The sequence below is a fragment of the Ornithodoros turicata genome, chromosome 6, assembly GCF_037126465.1.
Source record: "Ornithodoros turicata isolate Travis chromosome 6, ASM3712646v1, whole genome shotgun sequence".
Taxonomy (NCBI): domain Eukaryota; kingdom Metazoa; phylum Arthropoda; class Arachnida; order Ixodida; family Argasidae; genus Ornithodoros; species Ornithodoros turicata.
Genome location: NC_088206.1, coordinates 62,019,821 through 62,043,639, shown reverse-complemented (window position 1 = coordinate 62,043,639; position 23,819 = coordinate 62,019,821). Strand labels below are relative to the sequence as shown.

Here is a 23,819-nt window from a genome sequence, read left to right as displayed (position 1 = left end):
CTTTACATAACACTTGCACTCATTTTCTCTTCTGAGGTACATGTTTCCTCATAGACATTTTAATAGTACGCTCAAACTCTGTAAAATATGTGCTCCTCGTAGTACTTCTGCTGCGAATCGTTTTTGTATTTTTCGCCAACGACAAGGGTCCCTTTCATAATGTTTTTCAAAACTTGCAGTCATTTTATTGGTCATTTATTGGCACAGATAGCTCATGGATCAGCGCGTGTTCAGATCAGACTGCTTTGTGGTTGTCGTCTGCATTTTACCTTCGTCCCTTTGCTCACTCCAGCATACTTCAACACCTTTGACACTTCAACGTAGTTTAGCACAGATAAATACACCAATTCCTCCGCACTTATTGTCCACCGCTTCCTCATCCCTATGTCACGTATGATATTATGAACGGCGAGAGCCGCGAATTACAACCACAGCCGATTTCAGATCAATACTGTTTACTATTAATGCGTTTGATTTTGGCGGGCTCCGTGCTGCCATTATGCGAAACCCCGTAGTGTTTTGAGCGATTTCAAAATGGCGTTACAATCACCCTGTAGGTGAAGTGAGTGATCGGTGAGTTTTTGCCGTGGTATGTGGTGTTTTACATGTTTTTCTAACAAATGCTTTTAAAAAACATCACCGGACACATTTCTCGAGTGTTCGTATTCCTTCTCAGCGACCAAGAAGCTCCAAGTTCATCATTTCCTTCGTGTCACCGTTGTGTTACTGTTTCGAAGCCTAAATGCAGGCTACACTGGCATCTTCCATGATAGGAGCTAAGCCTAAAACACTGGGCTTTTAACCCTAACGCTTTCAGTATCGCCGCAAAAACCCACTGGTTGTCTGTGAAATCTGAGTGCTCGCAAGAAGTGCATCATTCAAAGTGGACCTTCCACGGACTGCGAGTGTTCATTGTGAAATACCTGTGTTACAGAAATTACGCTGGGTATGTAATCAGTGACACAATTTGCAAAGAGTGCACGGGAACCTGACGTCGTTTGCAAGCAGCGACGACCATGGCGGACACAAGAAGACGTGTAAAATTGTACGCCTTAAATGCCGAAAGACAGTGGGACGACCGTGGCACAGGCCATGTGTCGTCTTCCTATGTGGAAAGACTGAAAGGCATGTCTCTGCTGGTCCGTGCAGAAGCAGACGGTACGTAGCACAGCGTAGGCTATGCCCCTGTGACCTGGCCTTTCATTCTCAAATGTATGGCTGGGGCCACAATTTCGTCGCTGCAGGTCTTGAAAGCGTACGAAAAACTGTTCCGTAATGGCAGCGGCATGCAGCGTTGTTTGTGTTGTGGCCCGAGTACATGGCCGTTTTGGGATGGGATGGGTGACAGGGGTTCATTGTTTACATTGAGGTAACACCACCTTACGCTCTTCGAGCTCGCGGCTGACGCATCATTGCCAACTTTGTGAATTCGTTCTTTTTTGTGTGTGCTTATGTTTATGTACGTGGAACTCTCTGCGGAGTTAAATGTAAAGTGTTTTTTTTTTTTTGTCGTTTTGTTTTCATAATTGATGGTCGAACCCTTTGTTCTGACATTACGACCGTATCTTATGTATTCGAGATGTTATCGATTTTTCAGGAACCATATTGTTAGAATCAAAAATTCAACAGGACACAGCATACCAAAAACAACAGGTGAGTTCATTTTTCTTGGCTTTCTTGGAAAGGGGGGGGGGGGGGGGGCAGAACTGTTCGTTGTACCCAACTTCTTTCTGCATTTTGTCTCGTGTTTTAATGTAGAATACATAATGGTTTTCTTTGTCCTCCGATGGAAACATGGTCAGGTATGTTCCTTAATTGCCGATAAACACGAGCAATTAAAGTGCCAATAATTATGAAGCACGTTTGCCAGCATAGCCAGCCACACTTGTCGAAGAATGTGCAGCGCAACATTGTTTACGACAAATAAAATCCCGGCACACCTGCGGTGTCTACTTACACGCCCACGAAAGGAAGACGCTAGACTGCATGTCTATCAGTGATTGTGGCGGACGGTTGTGGTCTGCACTTCTCCCATTTGTAAAGATAAGGGGCACGTAAAGTCCCGACTCCGATTAGATAAGTGCGGACCACAGCGGGTGCTTCAGGTGTGTAGACAGACCTTCCTTCCTTCCTTCTCTTTTTTTTTTTTTCTTCTTCCTCAGTGGAAGCTCCTCAGTGGAAGTCGTGGCCATCTAGTGACAGTGTTTCATGATGTGAAGCTGCCTGCATGTGATCCCTCAGAGACTCGTAAATTGGGGGGAGCTTTTGCTTGGTGGCTAGGCAAACGTACGTGCTCACAGGAGGAAGCGATTAGCGGAACAAGTCTTAAAGGGCTATCGCGTCTGTTCCGAGCGAGAAATGTGCTGTCGCGATACTATCTGAGAGTGTCTGCCGATCCCAAGCGTTTCGAAATTGCAGTGCATTCCCTGGTGCTCATGAGGTGTTGTACGATTTTCCAGGAAACGTTGATAGTATGGTCAGAAGGAGAAAACTACGACCTGGCCCTCAGCTTTCAGGAGAAAGCAGGCTGCGACGAAATCTGGGAAAAGATATGTCAGGTGCGTATCTGGCCGAGGGGGGGGGGTGGGGGGCAAACAATTTAAAAATCAGGTTTTATGTTAGAGGCTGTAAAACAGGATAAAATTTGGCAATGTCGTACGAAAGAGCAGATCTTCTGGTGGGAAATATGCTGTAAAAAGTGCTTCTCGCACCTCGGATGAATACGAGGTACACTGCCGAGTATGCGGTGTTCAGTGTTCTCCAGTGTCCGTGTGGTCGACTGAATTTGCACTTTGGCAAGGGCGAGAAGGTGTAGAGCATGTTGGTTGACACAGAGCACCGTTAAAGAGAACACACGAGGGTTGTCCGTGTCCGTCCGTACCGCTCGTGTCTGCTCTTTACCGATGGTTTGGCAAGCGATATTTTTAAGGGGGGGTTTGGGTTTCATCGTAAGCGACAATGAGGGGGCGAGTACAACTTGTGGGGGCAACAACACGTTTTACTCACGACCTACTAGATTATAGCGACCATGTCATATGGACCCCTCCCCAGCGCCGCATTTGGAGGCCAGCGGTGGCGCTACTCATCGGCCCGGTTATAGCTTCCTCAATTTCTACAGTACTTTCCACTTTAGCTTACCTTAGTATATTTGTATAAGCGGTGGATGTCCCACGAGAGGTGCTTCTTTCTAAAGTTAATTGTGATCATCAGTCTACGCGTTTTCATACGAGCTGTTGCCGTCGTCTGCTACGGTAGTCGTTCGTCCGCTTCGGCGCGTTCAAAATTCGAATTTCTATTGCCCAATCATGATGTACATCTTGCGGGCCGATGAGTAGCGGATCGTGCGGACGGACTCTTCATAGGGGTTGCCGATTATGACATGGTCGCTATGATCTCGTAGGTCGTGGTTTTACTTGGTTTGACCCTAAAACGCGGGGCCCAAATTGCGTGCCATGGAGCCTCACATATTGCGAACTTTCAGTAAGGGTGTTCTTATGTGCATACGTAGCTGCTGCGAGGGGAATATTTGTGTAATCAGACGGTCTATTTTTCACTTCGATAACAGGTGCAGGGCAAAGACCCGTCAGTGGACATCACACAAGATGTCGTAGAGTCGGAGGACGAGCGGCTGGATGACACGGGGGGTGACAGCAACGGAGGAATCGATCTCCCCCCTTGCGAGGTGGGGCGGTTGGAAGAGATCGCGGAGCTCCTCCAGAGTTGCCTCCCGTCACCCATGAGGAGAGAAAAGTTGGCCGTTGCCCTGGAGACGGACAACTACATCAGGCAGCTGCTAGCGCTGTTCAGGACGTGCGAGGAACTGGACGACCGGCAGGTAGGCGCACGTGGATGTGGGGCATTGTTAAAGCCCCTAGCTTTCTCAAGGGGGATTTACACATCTGCGGATAAAAGAACACAATCGGGAAAATGAAGTCTCGGCATTCTCCAGGGATTGCCCCAAATGCACCGAGCACAAGTGAATCTCAATTTATCATAAGTGGTCATATACAGGTTGTGTGCAGATAAACCAAAGTGAGATTTACACACATATAACTCTGTCTACTGAACACACGAACTTCTGCTGGCGCACAATGGCGCATTTATTAGTGCGAGAGCTATAGAAAAACTGTTAATTTAAAAAAAAAAAAAAAGGCTAATCTAATTTACTGTGAACTGACCCTTTAGGAAGTGTGAGGTGAAGCCAACTTGCAGAATGGTGATACCAAGCAAGAGAATGCCCATAATTCTGTAATATACCGCAAAAAAAAAGAGAGGAAAATTCTGCGGGAAATGATATGTTCTGCAAAACATGTCCAATTCTGCGAAATCTTGCAGATTCGCAGAAACTGCTAGGCATCGTGGATGTGGGCAGTTTTCCAATCATATATTGGCAACAAATGTTTCTGCAGTGCTTTAATGCTTGCAAGATACAGTGTTTCTAATTCTGGACCCTATTCGCTCTAAGATCGAACGATGTCTGCGCGCTGCGGAGAACGGAGAACTACCCTAGTGTGGACGCGTCGTCTGCTTTTACACATTTATTCCGCATTCAGTGCAGTTGGTGGAGCATTGGGGAACCGAACAGTATCATACCATCGCGTCACAAGTGATTCCGGTGAATATACACAAGAATTTCGGAAAAGAACCATCAACTCTGAACATCAGCCCACGTGTTATCCACACTAGAAAATTGACAGTGTCGCCCCCTGTAGGTTGATCTCGCAGGGAATCATTTAGCCCCATTATTCTTTAGGAGTGCACGTTACATGCATGCAGTTTGGTGCTGCCAGCTAAAACACCATCACTAGTGAACTAGATTCAAAAGAAGTAATACACGATAGCTCCAATTAAACGACGGACCATCACCAATTAAGGTCTTGTGCACCACTTAACGAGAGAGTTGGCAGCATAGAGCATAATTACATGTCACCCAACAGGGCCTACATCAGCTGTACGACATCTTCAAAGGCATCTTCCTGTTGAACAAAAATGCGCTGTTTGACGCCATGTTCGCGGATGACGTCATCCTGGACGTGGTTGGTGTCCTGGAGTACGAGCCCACCACGGTAGCGGCGCAGCGCAGACGGCATAGGGACTACCTTCGTCAGGTACCTGCCTCGGAAATTTCCTTTTCCTTTCTTTCTTTTTTGAAATCCTCGCGTAGCTGTTGAAAGTGAAATCCTCACAATCGGCACGTGGACTGTTGCAGGTGTCGCGCTTCCGCGAAGTGATCCCGTTGGGCAACCCCGAGTTGCTGGCGAAGATCCATCAGACGTACAGAGTGCAGTACATCCAAGATGTTGTCCTCCCGACACCCTCGGTGTTTGAGGACAACATGCTGTCCACCCTCTCTTCATTCATCTTCTTCAACAAGGCAGACATAGTCTCAATGCTGCAGGTACATCTTCCTCGGTTATGCTCTTTCCCCTTTTTTTTTTTTCATGTTTTTTGCAAAGTTCCCTGCAAGTTATCATGGTGCAAACAGTGTTTACAATGAAAGGAAACAAAAGGGCAAGCAGTCCTATCAGATAAGTGAAGGGAAATTAAAAGCTTCATTTATTCGATGCCCCTGATGCTTTAACAGTAGGATCTCTCAACTTCCTGCTTCCACTGTAGTTACTTGGATATTGCGTTGGACATGTGCACTATACATAGAGCCCGAAGTTTTTGGGAAATATTTTTTTGATAAATTCAGGGGGTAAGAATAGGGTAAATAAACATGCGCCCTAAATTCATGTGAATTCGGATGGAAAAACTTCCAGTTCTTCCAAAACTTCCTAAATTTGGGGAGAAATCGGGCTCAGTTACTCAAACTAACCGTACTGGTTTCGTACAAACAGTGATGTAACTGCATTTGCTTCCAAACAACTTAGTGTGCATTGCTACAGACGTCTCAGTGAGGGCAATTTGCCAGGTAAAAATGGGGTTTCACCCTAAAGAGGCAACCTTCAACTCGGGGCGCAGATTCCAGGAACAGTCGGGTTAAACCCTAACGCTTCAGGCTCTAACTGTACAGCACAATTGAACCTCTGTATGCAATAAGGGGAAAAATCCCAAACCGAGAAAAGGAGCCTGATCTGATTGTCCGTCCCATTGACACAGATGCATTTCCTGTTTCTTAACACTCCTGTTGTGGGCCACTGAATTGCTATGCGGTCCTAAATTTTCTGTAGCAGGTACATACTGGTATGTAGATGTCATTGCAGCAAAAATAGTAGAAAGGTTGCACACAGAGGCTCAGTTGTATACAGTCGCCGTCGGATTTTTCGGACTCGGCGGGGATCGCGCAAAAGTCAGAATAATCGAGCAATCTGAAAAAACGAATTTCGCTTCAAAATAAACTTTACTAAGCCCTAGTAGGGTGGAAAAATTTGTCGATGCTTTCCTAACGTGCTTCCAGCTCTGACAGCCTAACATTAGCTTCTATTTTCCGAAGCGACATTTCGTCAATGTACACTATCAGAAGCACCGTCGTCATGAAGTCCCCAAGTCGGCTTCACCTAACGCTTTACAGCGCTGTCGCGCGACTTGCGGGCAGACTGCACGTGCTGGGCCAAAAACGAAGATGCAAAGGCGCTACGACAGATCTCTTCTACTCAGAGGAATGGAAAGTCAACAATCATCACTGCCAATTTTTTTGCTTCATTATTTTAGTTGGTTGATTTCTTTTCATACGAATTTCAGATGATACAAATATTTTCCGTCACCCCGAGAGAGAAATTCGCGGGTTGGGCAAACAGAGTCCGAAATATCGAGCGACTGAGCTGCACGGCGTCCGAAATTTTGGACGTTCTTATACATCACCTCAATGGGACCCGCGGCCGTTCCGCGAACGAGTCCGAATAATCGAGCATGTCCGAAAAATCGGTCGGCGACTGTACTTGTAAAGGCTTTGTATCAGACTTGTGTGTTACTCAGGAGCATAAGTGGCTTGAATTTCTTAACAATTTCATTATTATTATTTATTTATTATGAATGCAGGAGGACGAGCGCTTCCTGAGCGAGCTGTTTGCGCAGCTCACCGACGAAGCGACGGACGACGACAAACGTCGTGACCTGGTGCTCTTTCTCAAGGAGTTTTGTACATTTTCACAGACGCTACAACCACAGTGTAGAGAATCATTCTTTAAAGTGAGTAATACCCCCGCATTTTCTCGCCTCGCAGTTCAACGCATGCTTGCTGACGCCCGCTTCTTACCCTGTCTTTGCAGACACTTTCAAATTTAGGCATCCTTCAAGCATTGGAAATCACATTGGTAAGTCTAAGTAGCATTCCTGACATTTGGTTTGCGTTGCATTGTGAATGCCCCCTATAGTAACCTTGTGCAGGCTTCATGGATGCTCGTGTGGACGGATTTTTTTTTTTTTTTTTGACAAAATCAGGGGCAGAAATATTTATATATAGTTTTATAGTTTATATATAGTTATATATATAAATTGTTTTATTTATTTATAGTTTTACGTTAGTAGCTGTGAAATGGTAGAATCTGGTGATGTTAGGCGAAAGAGCACAGTCAGGGTGTCTACCAACCTGGAAAACAGGGAATTATGAGGGAATTTTGATGTGACTGGAAAAGTCAGGGGATTGCCGGGGAATTTGCCAAAAAGGCAGCTAAGGTCAGGGAAAATGGCACGATGCACAGTGAATCGCGAGTGCTGATGAGTGGTTGAGTGGCCCCGCCCCGGCAACGTTGCCACGAGTAGCAGTTCTCCAATACGACAAGCTCAGAGGCAGAAAAATAGGGCACTTTTACGAATTTTTCAATAAATGATCTTCTTTATGAAGGATCTGTATCGGCAGGCACCAAGTTCCCTTTTGTTTTGGTCAGGGAATTCGCTTGAAATAGTCAGTGAAAACCTGGGAAAGTCAGGGAATTTGAAGACTACAGCTTAGTAGACACCCTGACAGTTTCAGGTGAGGAAAAAAAGGTGAAGAAAATAATGCACGAGATGGTGTGAGCCCAGTACTGAGTGCGAAGTGTATACAGGGTGTTTCATCAAAAATTAGCTAAAGCTTAGAAAAAAAAAGGTTGATCACACACAAAAAATACAGACTGCATAGTGTTACCAGTGATGTGAGGATATTCAGACTATTTTTGGTTTTGTAATCAATTAATTCGCTTTGTAATTACGAGGATTATAGCCAAAATGTCAGTGAGAAAGTTGTAGCGGGCGATACAACGTCACAAAACCCGTGGATTGTAGCTTTGTACCTCTAAAGGATCCTTTTTTTCCCATCTCCACAGACTACCTTTCTGGTTTCAATGGGGAATGCTGTCACAGCAATCTGTCCCCTCTGCGACAACATTTTCCCTTCCCTGCATACAGAGGAAAAGAAAACAGGAGCTCTGTCGAAAAATGACCACCAGATCCCCTTATTTCCAGGCCCTTTCCTCACGCTATAACTCGATTCTTTGTTCTGAAAAGTAATGTTACCAGTGCCCCAAGGGATCCGATGTTCTCATTGTGTCAATCACACATCTTGGATGACTAAAAATAACTAATTAACGAAAGTTAATTGCATCGACAGAAGCTTTCCTGTGCCCTCTAAAGGTGGGCCTTTAGGCGCAGAGTACATCGCCATAGGTTAAAACTGGGAAAAAGTAATTTTTCTGTTTTTAATAATTACTAGGGGTGTGCGAATCCGAATATTTTAAGTCGAATCGAATATCGAATCGAATGGGGGAAAAAATTCCGAATACCGAATCGAATATCGAATATTTGCGCAACATTTAAAATATGTGACTTTCGCACTAAAAGTTTCCATTTTGTACCCCATGGCTTTAGTGTAATTTTTCTGGCATTAACTGTCACAAGAGAGACATGCAATTCTTCTGTTTAAAGCCCCTACTCTAATTTTATATGAGTGCTTCCTGATTTTCAGGTGAGCCTACACTTACTGGAGTACTAGAATGGTTATCTTCATTTCAAAATTTTATGTCAGGCAGTAGCATCTTATACGGATTAGGCTGTAATTGTTTCAGACAACCACAGGCCATTTGTGAAACAAACGAATTGGCATCCTGCCTCAGCTTTGCCATGAACACCCTTTAGTTTCTTTGCACTCGTCCTACGAAGTTGCACTACTGAAATTTTAGATGCAAAGGACATCTTTAAGACACCCTTCTTGTTCATGGGCTGTAGTCGTTATTCGAGAGACAACTTTTTAAAGGGAACCTCACAGACATCAAACCAAAGTCCCTCGTCGGCACCGCTAAACTGCATGTGGGAGGGGCGCTGCCCCTTGATGCCCGCCCTTGCCGCCCCTTGAGACGATGTCTACAAAACTAACTTTGGATAACGTTATCTTAAACTAAACACCGTCCGTCCTGTGTTGGTCCTGCAGCAAGGGCAATTTCGTAAAGGAGGCTTCACCTCATGCACGGAAGCATCAGGTGAAGCCCACTTTCGGGATGTGTCGTTCATATTTGTGCGATAGTCGAATATTCGAAAAATCGAATATTGAATATTCGATTCGCGAATCGAATAGTTCGAGCGTTTGATATTCGATTCGATTCGAAAATTCGAATATTCGCACACCCATAATAATTACTTCTATAGTGATGGTGGACACCCTGTGTATCTGATAGCAGTGATGCATAGCAGCAGCTAGATGTAAATGAGTCACAAACTCTCTCTGTTGCTTCCGAATAGATAGGGTGTTGTGATGGAACCGAACATTGCGTTACTCGTTTCAGCCGTCTCGCTCCGTCTACCAATGTAAATCCCAAACTTTTTGTTTTTAATTTGTAAAAATTAATTTTAAATAAACTGAATTAAAATTTCATTTAATTTAATTTCAATCTGTTTTCTCAATCTCCTTAGGGTATGGATGACCCAGTCATCAAGACAGCATCCATCGACATCCTCTCCTACTTAGTGGACTTCAGTCCGTCCATGGTGCGCGAGTATGCGCTACTGCAGTCCAACATGCAAGACGACGATCAACTCCTCATCAACGTCATAATTGAACAGATGATCTGCGATCCAGATCCGGAGCTCGGTGGAGCAGTGCAGCTATCCGGCATCCTCCGGATGCTGCTCGACCCAGAGAACATGCTGCCCACGGAGACGGTGGGTCTTCCTTCCCTTTGGGTAGAGTTTGACGTAACAGCGTTTGATCCGATTCGTTTTCTTCCGTTCGACTGGACATGTTGGTGAGAGAGATCTGCCGTTTGCATTGCAGAAGTCGGACTTCTTTAGCTTTTTCTACAAGCACTGTATGCACGTTCTCATCGCACCAGTCCTGGCCAACACAACGGGCGAGACGCCCAGTAAAGGTGGGCTTTCCACGCTCTCTTATTGTTACGTGTGTGCCTTATTAGCCCTTTTGTATGCCAGTACGCTGGTTGTGGGTAACTAATAATAATAATTTAGGGCCCAGATATTTAGGCATTTGCCTATAAATGCCTACGAACTCCTAAATGTGTCATTTTCGGGGTTGCCTGCTTTTTAATCAACTCTGTTGGATTGTAGCCCTTTTTTAAACATTTTTAGATGCCATAACAGCCTTTGTTTGTTTAGAGGTGCAAGTGAGAGTGCACCTTTCTGGCTAAGGCTGAGTACTTCACCGGTTGCTTTTGTCCGCAGAGATGAATCAGACGGCGCAACTGCTGGGCCTGATTGTCGAGCTACTCTCCTTCTGCGTGGAGCACCACACGTACCACATCAAGAACTACGTCCTCCACAAGGACCTTCTCCGCAGAGTCCTTGTGCTGATGCAGTCCAAGTTCACCTTCTTGGTGCTGTGCGCCCTCCGTTTCATGCGCAAGATTGTAGGCCTCAAGGATGAGTTCTACAACCGATACATTGTCAATGGAAACCTGTTCGCTCCCGTCGTGGATGCCTTCCAGCGCAATAAGGGTCGTTACAACCTGCTCGACTCTGCCATCATCGAGCTATTCGAGTTCATCCGAGTGGAAGACGTTCGCTCTCTGTGCTCGCACGTTGTCGAGCGCTACGGTAAAGTGCTCGACAAGGTGGACTATGTGCAGACGTTTAAGAGCTTACGTCTGCGCTATGAACAGCATCAGGACCGGTTGAAAGAAAGACCTTCTCTGGAAAGGTGAGAATTTCTGCGGGACTCGTTCTCAGCATGTTGCCAGACCGAGGGAGGTTAGCACTGGCTGGTGCGGAATATACCTTTTCGCAAGTATCTGACCACCCCAAAAGGCAGGCGGTTTGTCTCAGGCTCTCCCGCTTTTTACCATTTATCAGCATGGCATGCCTCCGCTGGGATTGTGTTTCAGCTCCTGGTTTGGGTACATGCCTTCATTTTAGAATCCCACACATATAAGATATTTTTCATTTTAAAGCATATTTAATCCGTGCAAAGAAAAAGTCCACTCCAAGTGTTAACAGGTCAGAACCGTAGCAAATGAAGTGTATCGAGAGATTTTAATGAGTGATGAGCTTTTATGCAGGGTCATTTCTAAAACTGTAAATAATGTTGAAGGTGCCAAAATCTCACAATCAATATCTGTCATCTTTACGTTAAAATATCTGCCACGTGCAAGAACATGTGCCATTAGAGAAGCCCTTGATGAAAAATTGCATATAATGCTCCATAAATTGTATCGCAGTGAAGGTGCTGCAGAACTAACCAGGCTCTAGCAGGCAGCAAGTATATCAGCAAATATGGGACGTTTGGAATGCGGTGTAGTCTGTGGTGCTGGTAGCTGGTTGTAAGAGGATTTGCTGGAAATTGTCGTATTTCCAATGTTATATGCCGACTAGAGAGCATCTGATCGCGTTACGTTGCATGACATTCTCTCTGGGGTGACCGCATGGTAGCAAAAAATTGACAGCCAACAGGTGGCCACTGCATTGCCCTACGTGGCCAGGTCGTAGGCGAACGCCCTTGCATATTCCAAATAACTATCAGAGTATAATTAGGGCCTGACTTTTTGGGGTTTTATTTTTGGCCAAATTCGGGGGGTAAATATCGGGTGATATTTTTCATTTGAAAATGCGGATGTATTCGGGTTAAATCCCGTTACGGCATATTCTGTTGTCAGGAATTCGGGTGATTTTTTTTTTTTTTTTATATAAAAGTTTGTCTTAACATGGAACTAATGTTTAGCAATGTTATCAAACTTTATTTTAATGCACGCTTATGAGTGTGCCACGCGACCCGGATGTTTTCGGGTAGATTCGGGTTAAACACGAATTTTACAGATTTCGTTCGGGGGGTAAATATCGGGCGGATACGGGTTTAACCCTAAAAAGTCAGGCCCTAAGTATAATCTGACCCGTCACAAGCGAACTATCCCATTAAAGAAGAAGAAATCTTGAAAAGTTGTATTCACATTTGTAGTATGCCCTCCATACTGCGCAACACGCGGTTTCGAAGAGATCCGCGGCAGTTAGAGGAGGAAGAAGAGATGTGGTTTAATGAAGACGAAGACCTAGAGGACTCCTCGGACCAAATATCTGCTGCGGACTCACTCAACAGGAAGTTGGACGCAGAATTCGACCAACTCGGCAAGATGCTCGACAAGAAGGGTACGAGTCGGCACGCGCCGCCGCAGTTTTTATACAGTGGCTAGTTGCTTAGTTGATGTTGTTTTCTGTGCAGCGCGAGAGAGCGAAGGGAAAGAGAATGTGCGCACGTTGAACAGAGCTGGATCTCCTGTGCTGAACAACAGCAGTCCGGGGCGAAGAAGTCCGTCAGCCAATCCGGCCTCTCCGCTCAGTCCAACCGTGGTGGAAGTGAAGTCACCTGTATTATCGCGGAAGGTGAGATATTACATTTTGTCATAAATGTTGGGGAAACCATGCCACCGGTGCGGATTATGTCATTACGTAAGTTGTTAGTGTGTGTGTGTAGTCCAGAGGTCCTCAAACTTGCTCCGCAGTGTTTTGCAAGGGTTCCTCGGCCAGACCGACGGAATGCGTATAATCTTTTGAACGCCCTGACACTATTTACAATGCATTTACTATGCAATGCAATGCACTTTTTACTATTTACAATGCTATTTACAATGCCTGTCAGCAAGGCTCCAGAATTTGAACCTAGACCCCTTGAGCTGAAACTCGCCTCAGCTAATTCCTGTTGCTTTCATATCTTGTTCTTCACTAAAGTTTAAGGTATGTTACAACAGACATAGAAACAATACATTGATATCTTGCACCTTTCTTTTGTATAAGTAAACTGAGGGAGTGATGAGCTAACTACACTGAGGGGGTGGGGGGGGGGGGGGGTGATGTGGCTCTTAAAAACAAAAACCTTTATTGATTTATTTATTTTTCATGTATCTTAATGAGTCTGTGCAGTCACGTGTATTTTGACATGCTAATCTCGAATCTGACTTCTGATTTTAGATATCTCCATTCAGAAAAAAGTTACAGTATATTGAAGTTTACACAGAGGTGAAGTCTCGAAAAATACTCTGAAAATAGGATTTTCATGTAGCTATAAGGTTACTGCAGGGGGTGAGGCTTTTCTTCTTCTGCTTCTTCTTCTTCTTCACACACAAAAATTTTTAGTGGCATGTACACAAAACTTGGAATGGCCAAAATAAGTGTCCTCGCTATGTCCCAATTCCAAGTGCAAATCACACACTGAACTCTCAACAATCAAAGTAACATCACCCCCTGAAGGATTTATTCATGAACGCTACAGTGCTGGTCTCATTAGAATCTGTCAAGTGCAGGCTGAGAGAGGTGAAAAATAGCGTGAGTGGCTGGCTCAAAAATGCGAACTGAGAAATCAGCACGCAACGGTTATGTGCAATAGGCATGAAAAATGTGACATAGCTTGACCTACGTGGGAGCCATGACTTCAAACACAGTGGCAAACGAAAGCTGCTGAATCATACTCTCGGATGCGACCAGCATGGCGGCGGTGTTTTACTTCATCAGGTAGAGCCTGAAGTTTTAGGGTGAAACCCGGTTTTTACCCGGCAAATTGCCCTCACTGAGACGTCTGTAGGAATGCACACTAACTTGTTTGGCAGCAAACGCAGTTACATCACCATTTATACCGAGCGAGTTCAGTTAGTTTGAGTAAAGGAACCCTATTTCCCCCCAAATTTGGCGTACCGGAAGTTTTTCCACCCGAATTTGCATGAATTTAGAGCACATGTTTATTTACCTGATTTTTAATCCCCGAATTTAGAAAAAAATACTTCCAGAAAACTTCAGGCTCTAGATATAGCGAAGATATGGAAGTAAATCTGCGGTCCCAATCTGTTGAAACCCCAGCCATGAACTACTGATGTAGTGAAGATACTGATATAGGGAAGTGTTCTAGTGACCCCACCACCTTCGCTACAACAAGGTTCTACTGTACTGCCAAGCGGATACAAATATAGCGCTTTCATTAACATTTTGTGGTTGAATTTTTGCAAAACACTTCATGAATTGATAGTTCGGATAATAAACTTGTAATATGTTTTTGAAGAATCGAGCTTCTGGCCATTTTTCACCATTTTGAGAGCCACGTCCTCCCACTTAAAAGAGACAAGTATGTGACTGTATCTGCCCTAAAAACCTTCCAGGGTGGCCTCGTGGACTATCCGGACGAAGACTCTGACGAAGAGGAGGAAGAGGAGGAGGAGCAGGGCGCAGGACTGCCTTCTGCGAAGAGGCCCCGTCTATCGTCTTAGCGCAATGTCAGCAACACCTGTTGAAGCAAGAATAAGCACTCTGTACAGCAGAGGACGATGCGCAACACGTGTCGTGAGGCTGCTCCCTCCGAAAGTGCAGTGCCACGGACCATCGGCGCGCATTCCGCGACCCCCTCCCCCCGTGTCACTGCCCGCCTACACGACTGATCGATCTCTCTCTCTCTATCTATCTCCCTCTCCTACCATGCGCATATTCTGCTGGCTTTTGTACATAGTTATACATACATAGATATTCTATATACACAAAATGACGTATACATACATATATATATATAACAATTTATATATATATATATATTGCGTATCATCAAAGCTGCCACAGTGCATTGACACGCGAGGAAAAAAAAAAAAAGAAGAGAAAGAGGACTGCCCCTCCCCCTCACGGACGACGTCTGCAGTGACTCGCGAGGGCCGTGAAAATGACGACGGATCACCCCAGGTTCGTCGGGGAAGCAAGCCTTAACGGGGCGCAGAACGCTGCCCACCTTCTCGTATTTTCTCAGCCCAGTGTTGGAACTGTGCGCGGCACCCCGGGTGAACACGGAGTTGTCGGAAAGTAGAATTCTAGGAGAGCTTGCACTACGGGACAGTTCTTTTTAAGTTTGAGCGGACAGCTACGCGGCTGGCATCTGCGCCCTGTTTTCCCAAGATGCGAAACATCTATTCCCTTCTTTCCTCTGTTTTGTTTTCCTCCCCGTAGTTGTTGGCTCTTTTTCACATGCGGAGGTGGGACGCGCGAGGATCATCTGTTGAGACCATCGACGAAAGGGCGTCGATGACGTGCCGTCGCCGAGTGTCGCGCGTGACTGAGAGGGTGGTGCCAGAAATTGGTGACGACATTTTGGGTCGACTGTCTCCCTTCCCCTCCTGTCGCTCCCCAAGTTGCTTCTCTCAAGACAGCATAAAGACAAAGTGTGTTTGGCGGCAGAGGTAGGGAAAATGTGTCTGTAGAAAATATTCCTGGTGTTGTTCTTTTTATTATAATAAAAGCTGTTGTTTCGGCTGTGCCCAGAAACCCGAGTGTCCGACGAAGACTTCTCAAAGATCAGCAGAGGGGAAGCGCAGACAAAGACAAATGTCCCGAAGCAGTAACTTGAAACGTTTTATTGGGATAAAGGCATTAACATTTTTACATGGAAGCAAAAAGAGTTGGTGTAAAGTTCTGCTTGCTGCAAATTTGGAGAAGCCTCGGATGTTTCTTCGCCTGTAGACGTGTTAGGCTTAAATCCGTGTGGCTCGAATGACAGCGGAGCATTTTGTGAAGACGGCCGTCTTTCCTATGGGCTACGCTGGCGGAAAGCATGTTGACCACTCGTAGGATTACGAATCTGCAAAATAAAAATGTTTGTTTTTTGTAAACGTTCAGCCAACCAATTCCTCAACGAAACTGAAACGTGTGTCTCAATACCGACCAACAACTTCAGCTTTAAGACGAGCAGCCAGCGACTTGCGAAAGGCGAGCGCGCTGTCGTCTGTTTCGGTGTTCGGAGGAGAGACGACGTCCCCTCTGAGGGCTGCTCGAGCAGCTCGTGAAGACCGTGGCCGTTCCGGAGGGTCGTAACCGTCGAGCTGTTTTTCTCGCTCTGCTTTTTTCATGGCTACCAGTTTGTCTCGCTGGGAGCGCAAATATTCCCGACGCTTGTTCATGTCTGCGCTACTGACATCGCGCCGCCGCCGTGTGTCGTCGTCCTGCAGAGGTTGTTGATATAAATTTCAGTGTTTAAAAATTCTTAGTCATAATATGCACATTTTCACTCGCTGCATCTGTTGCACTTGCTTCTTCGTTAGACTGCTCCGTGACAGCCTCTTCTTCATTTGACGTATCTGTCATATCTTTTTCTGCCAGTGAAAGCTTCAGTGCCTGGAGCGAGACGAAATATTTGTCGAAATCTCAATCTCTCTCTTTTTTTAACCGAGGACTGACCTTGTCGAGCAATTCTTTTTCCTTGTTGTTCTCTTCCTCTAGCCTTTCTTTTTCGGCGAGTGTCGCTTGAATCGCTTCTTCCATCATTTTCTTTTCCATGCTGTCTTTTTCTTCTTCGGCTGCCATTTCTTCGATAGACTTCCTGCGAGATAACAAAAAATACGCCTCAACGAACATGAATTTTCGGTGGCACGTCTAGTACTTGATGACAACAGCCATGAGAGTTTCCTCGTCGCCCTGGGCGGAGTTTTCTTCCGTGTCCGACTTATCTTCCGTGATCTCGTCGGGGTTCACGTGAGGGGCCTGCAGTATCTCGGACAGCATGCCGTGACGTTGAGCCAGGATTTCGAGAGCTTGCAGTTGGAGTTCAATGTTCTTCTGTGTCATCATGCGTTTGAAAATTTCGTAGTCGTCAGCTGCCCACACCTGTTCGAACAGGCCCTGATTGTAAAGTGAAAGGTCAATATCTCGTGTCATAATGGGAGAATGGTGACTTACCTGATGGAATTTTGCGACTACATTTCTATTTGCTTTGCCACATACTTTTTCAAACTGCTCAGGAGTGATACCCATGTCTTCCATGTGACTGCCTAGCATGAAATCAACCTGAAAAGCATGATAGTGTGTGCGGTTAACGAGTTGACCCGTGTGGTGAACATTGCTGTACAGGTATTTGCAATTTCTAAATTTGTACTAGAATTGCTGTCACCAGATTCTTGAATTCATTGTGGATTTTCCTGTATTCTTCGCTTTCCACGTCAGGCTCAAATACTGGAACAGACGGACACTCCACGTACTTAATTTTCCTTTTTGCTATTTTTACTATAATCATTGGTTTCAGGTTAGAGTTATTTTCTTACCCACTGATTTCTGCTCGATGAACGTTAGGATCGGGATATTCCATGCTGGTCCCTTCAAGTATCCTACGAGGGATTCAAAGACCCACGTAGTTTCATCGTCCGCCGATGACATTTCTTCAGCGTATGATGTATGGGATGTTACTGTTTACAAACAGATACGTTGCCATAGCTACATGTCGTCTGCATGTACATCTGCAGCGCCGAACTCTGTGTGTATCTGATTTATCTGCTACTTCCGAGCGATATACAACGAAAATCTATTAGTAAAAACGTGTCTTGCGTGAGAAATTAAATATGTTAAAACGTCTTCCGATTTGTCGATTTGTCACACACAAATCTGCGGTCCTTCATTCAATATGGCGTCACCCTGTTCAACAATGCTGGGAGTGGCATGAATGGGCATGAGCTCAGAGTGATGTTTTGAATTGGTTACTTGTTCTCTTTCTACTACTTAAAATGGTACAACATGCAAGGAAGAGGAAGGTTAAAACGAAGGCTAAGGAACCTGACTCTAAAAATATAGGACAGGAGTCTGATTCCGTTTGCGGAAATGCTACGGGTGAGCCGCTTGAATTTCATCCTGTCGATCACGGAGATCATTTGGGTAAAGAATACATATTTAAGCGGAAGTCCTTTAATACCAGAAGGTGGATGATATTGACAACGGCGTTTCTGTGGTGTTTTCTACACTACGGCCTGCATACGACGGTAAGAGAAACCACCGTTCTCCATTTCCCGGGTGTGTACGTGAAATGCTGCTATGATTCTTGAGCATTTTTGGCTATCATGCTCTCAGGGTGTCGACCTCCTTGGAGTCTTCATGATGGCACTCCTGATTCTGCTGGCTGTGAAGTTTCATGGAAGAGTCAAACAAGGTGCAAGCCGGAAGACCCGATTTTTTTGCGAATGTACGTTAAGTTGATTTCTGATTTCAGAGTCCTTATTAGTCATGCGGTCACTGGGACTTCAAACGACAACTACGTTTGTAACGGGTCGCCAGGTGTCAAGGTTCATCAGCAAAGAAACTATAAAGGACGTTGTCATATCTGAGGCCATAACAATGGTGAGTAAAGAAGTATGTTGGGGTGAAGGACTTCAAATTGAAGGGGTGTAGGAGAATAGGTCCCCTCAAAAGTGCGTCCCACAAAGATTGCTTATTGCCTGCGCTTTTATTGGTTTGCGCTTGTAGGCAACACAGTTTTTAGTACCGTGTGCACTGTGCATTCACTGATGTGCGGATAACTGTACACTAAAAGCTCCTGAAATATGTATGCAACTCTGAACTGAAATCTCTAAAGATATTGCATATATATAAAGATACCTATGACTAAAATATCATAAATAAGATATACAGGTATAGATGTATATCAGGTATCATATACAGGGTGTCCCAGAAAACGTGTCATTGAATTATAATAAATAAACTACACCACCTAGAGTCATGCGGTCAGCGGCATTTGTTCTTACTGGGTTTTTGCCACCTCCTCATGTGAATGTCGTGTAACGTAAGTTTAATTATGTAAATTTTTGTGAACTGAACTCGGAAATTTGCCTAGTAAATGTCACTTTTTTACCCCACCAATGTGAAGAGCGTGTCTAATTTACTCAAATTAATGATAATTGACAGGGATATTCAGGAGCTATCCCATCGAAAACAATAGCCGAACATCATGCTCTACGGAGGTCGCACAGAATAGCGCACGATGAATTTTTCAGCGCAATCTTTGTCAGTCCGACTAAAGGAGGTTGGAAACCCAGCCCACCCCGGCATCGCAAAAAGAGATAACGCAGGCATGGCTTATCACGTCCGACTTTCGCGGGGATAATGCTTTCCCTCTCCCAATTTTAGGAACTGTTACTTTTTCTACTATCACTCTTTAGGCTGGCTTCGGAACCTCCTTTCGTCGCACTGCGAGCAATTGCGCTCAAAAAGACATCGCGCGTTATGGTTAGGGCCTGACTTTTTAGGGTTAAACCCGTATCTGCCCGATATTTACCCCCCGAACGAAATCTGTAAAATTCGGGTTTAACCCGAATCTACCCGAAAACATCCAGGTCGCGTGGCACACTCATAAGCGTGCATTAAAATAAAGTTTGATAACATTGCTAAACATTGGTTCCATGTTAAGACAAATTTTTATTTAAAAAAAAAAATCACCCGAGTACACCCGAATTCCTGACGACAGAATATGCCGTAACGGGATTTAACCCGAATACACCCGAATTTTCAAATAAAAAATATCACCCGATATTTACCCCCCGAATTTTGCCAAAAGTAAAACCCGAAAAAGTCAGGCCCTAGTTATGGTCCGGTGCTCCGAAAAGCATGATATTCGGCTATTTTTTCCGATGGGATAGCTCGTGAATATCACTGTCAATTATCACGAATTGGAGTGAATTCGGCACGCTCTTCATATTGGTGGGGTAAAAAAGTGACCTTCCCTTGGCAAATTTCTGAGTTCAGTTCGCAAATATTTGCATAATTAAACTTGGGGTACATGACATTAACTTTACAAGGTGGCAAAACCCTAATAAGAACAAATGCCATTGTCGGCATGATTCTAGGTGGCGTAGTTTTTTTTATTGTAATTCAATGACACGTTTTCTGGGACACCCTGTATATAAAGATATTGCGTCGTACTTCTTATGAAAGCACTGCACCCAAGGTACAGAATCTCATGTCCTCGTACTATGGCCATTCTGCTCGGGAAACATTCCGTCCCCACGTCAATCCTATGCATGTCATACTGGTTAAAATGGCAGTTCGTTTGTACTAGAATTACCAAGACTAGTCATACAAACACAGGAAGAATATGTATATTCTGCCCTCGATCACATGGCCTCCTCATAGGTTTCGGATGGCATATGTCAAAGCTGGTCCACTAATTTTAGGATGACTCATGATGCTCTATGTGGCAATGGCCAACACACCTGACAGAGCAATGTCCTTGGTTATCTGGCCGTTGGGATCTGGTTCAGCAGATAGAGCTAACAGTCAGAAGCAAACATACGTCCGATCCGACAGATAACGCTGAAATAAACAGTTTAAAAATAAGCCCTCGAAAAATCCAAAGTTAAAAATGCACTTTTAAATCTGAATCATGAAAGTATGCATTGTGTCGAATTCATGGGTGCTGAAGTAGACGTCGCTACAATGCATTTCCCTCTTTCCATGCTCGGTAGCTGAAAGTTCCCCACGCTGCTCTTTTTTTTTTCGCTCTCTTCCTCTCTTTTTTCTTCAACCACTTGCTACATCTCTGCAGAACTCTTCTAATCAGCCTCATGGGTTTGGACCAGAATCTCGTTTTAAGCGTTCAAGTAGAAAGCCATGTGAACAATTAAAAAATGACGTGAAAATTGGCGCTCTAATAGTCACTGATTCGAGTTATGAGCGACTAAGTGTAATTCCATGGGAGGGACTCCTGAGGGGACCTTTTCTCCGGGGACATTTTTTCTGGGAACCTTTTCTACGGTTCCCAGATTGATGGTAACCCGACAAACTGTTGAATAATTGAAAAGCTATGTATACAACTTTTATGGATGTAAACATTGCATGAGGAGCTCTGCCTTATTCAGTACAGTAACGGTTTTCTTGTCCTTCGGGTTTTTGTGGTTTGAAGCGGGTTAGCTTCCATCACAGCATCCATATTACTTGTATCGTTGTATGAATAGCTTTTCAGTGATCAAACAATTTGTCAGTTTGCTACTTTCAATCTTGCTGTCCGCAACCCATGTTTCACAGTCATATTTTTTTCGAAGTCAAAAATAAATGAGCCAGAGACAGGAAAAATGGGGAAAGTAACAAATAGACAAGCATTCAATAATTGGGAATGCATACACAAGTGCTAGAGTGCTTCCTTCCACAGGTTAAAATGGTACCCGCATGCTTGTACCAACAGTTCTCCAATTAAACAGTTTGTCTACTACCTTTTCTGTTCTTGTCTTCCACTGCTCACATATTCTTTGCTTATATCACCTTGTGGCCATCTGACATTTCACTTTTTAAGACACATGAATACTTAATAGGTGCATACTCTGTTGTCTTCCAGCATCGCGTAATATTTTATTTGGTAATTCTTCTGCACAATGTCGACTCGAGCGGGTCGAAGCTGATCCCTCTCTTCCAGGTATGTCCTTCCTCCCACTCTGAATTTCTTGTCTTTTGGATCACCAGTTAGGTGTTATGTCATAGAGACTGAATGAACTTGCACTTGCAGAACACGTTTCCAAGACTGGATGCTTTAAGGACCGTGTACCATGGAGTGCAAGATTGTTTGTATGGAATTTCGTCCTGAGACGTGAGGTCACTGCTGATGTGACAATCTTTATTATTTAGCCATCAGAAATGGGTTGTGTTGAATCCACATATCATTGCTCACCAAATCATTATTTAGGAACCATCTGAGCACTCAGTAGATCTGCAGTGCTGTGATTTTTACTCTTGCCAATAAATGAGCATTTTTGTACGAACCATTTTATTCGTGTAGTTGTGTACCTTTGAAAACATGTAAGTCACTAATCAACAAAAACTCTGTTACGCACATGGGGCAGTGTTACATGTTGTAAGACACTTCCTCTACCAATTTTGCAGAAAAGCAGAGTTTACTAAGTAGTGATATGATTTGTCACACAGCATGCATTTTCCAGAAACTCTGCTTCAGGTAGCAATATGGCCCCATTAATGCCGGGCATGCATAACGGACTTCGAAACGCGTTAGGAGTTACACCAACCAGTTCCAAGCGGACTTCAGTGGTGCCGCAACAGCGCTGCAGAAGAGACAATAAAATATCCATACAAGTTATAACTTATGGCAATTTATGTTTGAAAAACAGGATAGAAATGGGGTGGTTAGTACCTGGAAATTCTGTTAAGCAGCCCAACATTAGAATTGCTGCTCTCGCCCATGGTAATCATGTTGGTATCCATAGGGGCACGACGGGGTGATGCTGTGAGTTCCGGGTCGGTCACGATGATCGTGCAGTTCACATTCGGTGAAAGGTGACGGTAATTAGACATGCCAACCAAGTTCTGATACATAGCCTCGGGCAGAAACAGCTTCTCGATGACCACCTCCCTATTTGTTTTCTGCTTCTGCGTTTGATCAATTGTGAAAATAATTAGCGTGACTTGAATGGTACAACGAGCAAAGATGTTACCGAAAAAAAAAAATGTCAGAAGAGGCGACATTACGTACGATGGTTTTGACAGATTCCCGTACTTCTGGTGGAATGTCGCAGTACTTTCCTCTCTTGCTCTTTTCCTTGGGAACCAGCGCCAAACTGTTGCTTTGGTTTGTTTGGTGTAGTTTGCGTTTTCCGGCTGCACTGCTGGAGGCTGCGGGCGTTGCAAACGATAGTGTGGCGACGTGGCTTGCTTTGCCTGTTGGTGGTGTCGCGTAGCCCAGGTGTCGTGCTACATTGCGCATATTGCTCTCTTTTGGACAGCTGCAGTTTGCCTGTTTATCCATGTGACTTATATCGAGCTTAAACTGGACAGGGAAAAAAATTAATTTCTTTCTGCCCCTTCTGATATAGACGTATTTGCTTATGTCCCATGGTGCAACATCTGGTGATTTGTCACATGAAAATACTGATAAAACATATTTGAATTGACATCTTTGAAAAGGGAATATATATGGGTATGGTGCTGTAATGAATTATAATGCAAGACATATTATTGGTTCTCTCGTTCCTTATGATTAAAAGCTAGAGAAAGTTCATACTGTACCTGCTATATGAAGCCAATTTATGAAACATCGAAAGCGTAGCATTTGTAATGATTGTACACGCAAGATTATAAGAAAGGATACTGATTTTTACTGCGAATGCCCCAGTGGTGAGCCTCTGAAGACGCTGGTTTTCAGTTTCCATGTACACTATGGCTCCAAAGATGTCCTGTCCAAAGCTCAAATGAGTAAATGCCCTTCATTACGAGTTCTTCAATCCCACAGAATCTTTACCTGCCACTCCTCGTTTGGTACTATGATGGCTTTACTGCAAGCAAAGTGGTCTCAATACATTTGCCGTAAGTATACCAAAGATATACTTACTGTGTTATTTTGAATTTGAAAACCATATCCTTGTAAATGAAGAATTTATACAGATCAGACATATTGTCCTGCAAAATGAAGTGCAGTGCTCCAATTAAGTGAAGGCGCTCAAGTCACTGAGATTTCGCCCACTAGCAGACGACATTTTCTGTGTTCTTGTTCTTCTTTGTTCTGAAGCTGTGTACATATATTTTTGCTTCTTCAACTGATTAACGCGTGTACTAATACAAAATGTCAAATATATTAGTGTTTTCATCCATGACATGGAGTTGATAGGTGAGACGCTACAATCTATACTTCAGTCCTTGGTCCGGTTTCGAAATCGTGTTCGCCCGTCGTCTGCTGGGAGAAGCCA

At 44.4% G+C, this 23,819-nt stretch overlaps 4 protein-coding genes across 5 annotated transcripts; 2 read left to right on the top strand and 2 right to left on the bottom strand.

Annotated features, from left to right (window-relative positions):
* The first annotated feature begins 513 nt into the window (after positions 1–513).
* Positions 514–15,645, top strand: LOC135396910 (serine/threonine-protein phosphatase 4 regulatory subunit 3-like). Its single transcript, XM_064628140.1, has 14 exons — positions 514–1,158; positions 1,598–1,653; positions 2,460–2,558; positions 3,566–3,835; positions 4,938–5,108; positions 5,210–5,398; positions 6,982–7,131; positions 7,212–7,256; positions 9,826–10,074; positions 10,187–10,280; positions 10,591–11,065; positions 12,317–12,504; positions 12,578–12,738; positions 14,502–15,645. Exons 1-14 carry the CDS (start codon positions 1,017–1,019, stop codon positions 14,607–14,609), a joined length of 2,397 nt encoding a protein of 798 aa, XP_064484210.1. The 5' UTR covers positions 514–1,016; the 3' UTR covers positions 14,610–15,645.
* A 70-nt stretch (positions 15,646–15,715) lies between these two features.
* LOC135396911 (cilia- and flagella-associated protein 36-like) lies at positions 15,716–17,543 on the bottom strand. Its single transcript, XM_064628141.1, has 8 exons — positions 17,415–17,543; positions 17,264–17,325; positions 17,053–17,160; positions 16,757–16,995; positions 16,555–16,696; positions 16,378–16,491; positions 16,043–16,319; positions 15,716–15,958 (listed from the first exon to the last, which is right to left on the bottom strand). The coding sequence occupies exons 1-8, from the start codon at positions 17,524–17,526 to the stop codon at positions 15,951–15,953; spliced, it is 1,062 nt and encodes a 353-aa protein (XP_064484211.1). The 5' UTR covers positions 17,527–17,543; the 3' UTR covers positions 15,716–15,950.
* A 237-nt stretch (positions 17,544–17,780) lies between these two features.
* Positions 17,781–21,892, top strand: LOC135398134 (phosphatidylinositol N-acetylglucosaminyltransferase subunit H-like). 2 transcript variants are annotated; one of them, XM_064629561.1, is made up of 6 exons: positions 17,893–17,973; positions 18,059–18,122; positions 18,211–18,289; positions 18,350–18,477; positions 21,464–21,541; positions 21,632–21,892. In XM_064629561.1, exons 2-6 carry the CDS (start codon positions 18,066–18,068, stop codon positions 21,707–21,709), a joined length of 420 nt encoding a protein of 139 aa, XP_064485631.1. In that variant the 5' UTR covers positions 17,893–17,973; positions 18,059–18,065; the 3' UTR covers positions 21,710–21,892. The 2 variants fall into 2 exon arrangements, with proteins under 2 accessions (XP_064485630.1, XP_064485631.1); XM_064629560.1 differs by having other exon boundaries at positions 17,781–18,122.
* Positions 21,893–22,263: 371 nt separating this feature from the next.
* On the bottom strand, positions 22,264–23,528 carry LOC135398678 (uncharacterized). The gene is made up of 5 exons (XM_064630063.1): positions 23,465–23,528; positions 23,375–23,408; positions 23,225–23,309; positions 22,610–22,980; positions 22,264–22,506 (listed from the first exon to the last, which is right to left on the bottom strand). Exons 1-5 carry the CDS (start codon positions 23,524–23,526, stop codon positions 22,264–22,266), a joined length of 795 nt encoding a protein of 264 aa, XP_064486133.1. The 5' UTR covers positions 23,527–23,528.
* Between the last annotated feature and the right edge of the window lie 291 nt (positions 23,529–23,819).

What these genes read in the sequence shown, in the direction of transcription:
- LOC135398134 (XM_064629560.1), top strand. Translation starts at nt 17,871, where the DNA reads ATGGTACAACATGCAAGGAAGAGGAAGGTTAAAACGAAGGCTAAGGAA. An exon ending in TCATGGAAGAGTCAAACAAG is followed by an intron (nt 18,290 to 18,349) that starts GTGCAAGCCGGA and finishes TTCTGATTTCAG; the next exon opens with AGTCCTTATTAGTCATGCGG. An exon ending in TATCTGAGGCCATAACAATG is followed by an intron (nt 18,478 to 21,463) that starts GTGAGTAAAGAA and finishes GTTGTCTTCCAG; the next exon opens with CATCGCGTAATATTTTATTT.
- LOC135396911 (XM_064628141.1), bottom strand. Translation starts at nt 17,526, where the DNA reads ATGTCATCGGCGGACGATGAAACTACGTGGGTCTTTGAATCCCTCGTA. An exon ending in ACAATGAATTCAAGAATCTG is followed by an intron (nt 17,161 to 17,263) that starts GTGACAGCAATT and finishes CATGCTTTTCAG; the next exon opens with GTTGATTTCATGCTAGGCAG. An exon ending in CTCATGGCTGTTGTCATCAA is followed by an intron (nt 16,697 to 16,756) that starts GTACTAGACGTG and finishes GTTATCTCGCAG; the next exon opens with GAAGTCTATCGAAGAAATGG.
- LOC135398678 (XM_064630063.1), bottom strand. Translation starts at nt 23,526, where the DNA reads ATGTCTGATCTGTATAAATTCTTCATTTACAAGGATATGGTTTTCAAA. An exon ending in TACCAAACGAGGAGTGGCAG is followed by an intron (nt 23,310 to 23,374) that starts GTAAAGATTCTG and finishes AGCTTTGGACAG; the next exon opens with GACATCTTTGGAGCCATAGT. An exon ending in GGGAATCTGTCAAAACCATC is followed by an intron (nt 22,507 to 22,609) that starts GTACGTAATGTC and finishes GATCAAACGCAG; the next exon opens with AAGCAGAAAACAAATAGGGA.
- LOC135396910 (XM_064628140.1), top strand. Translation starts at nt 1,017, where the DNA reads ATGGCGGACACAAGAAGACGTGTAAAATTGTACGCCTTAAATGCCGAA. An exon ending in AAGCATTGGAAATCACATTG is followed by an intron (nt 7,257 to 9,825) that starts GTAAGTCTAAGT and finishes CAATCTCCTTAG; the next exon opens with GGTATGGATGACCCAGTCAT. An exon ending in CAAGATGCTCGACAAGAAGG is followed by an intron (nt 12,505 to 12,577) that starts GTACGAGTCGGC and finishes TTTTCTGTGCAG; the next exon opens with CGCGAGAGAGCGAAGGGAAA.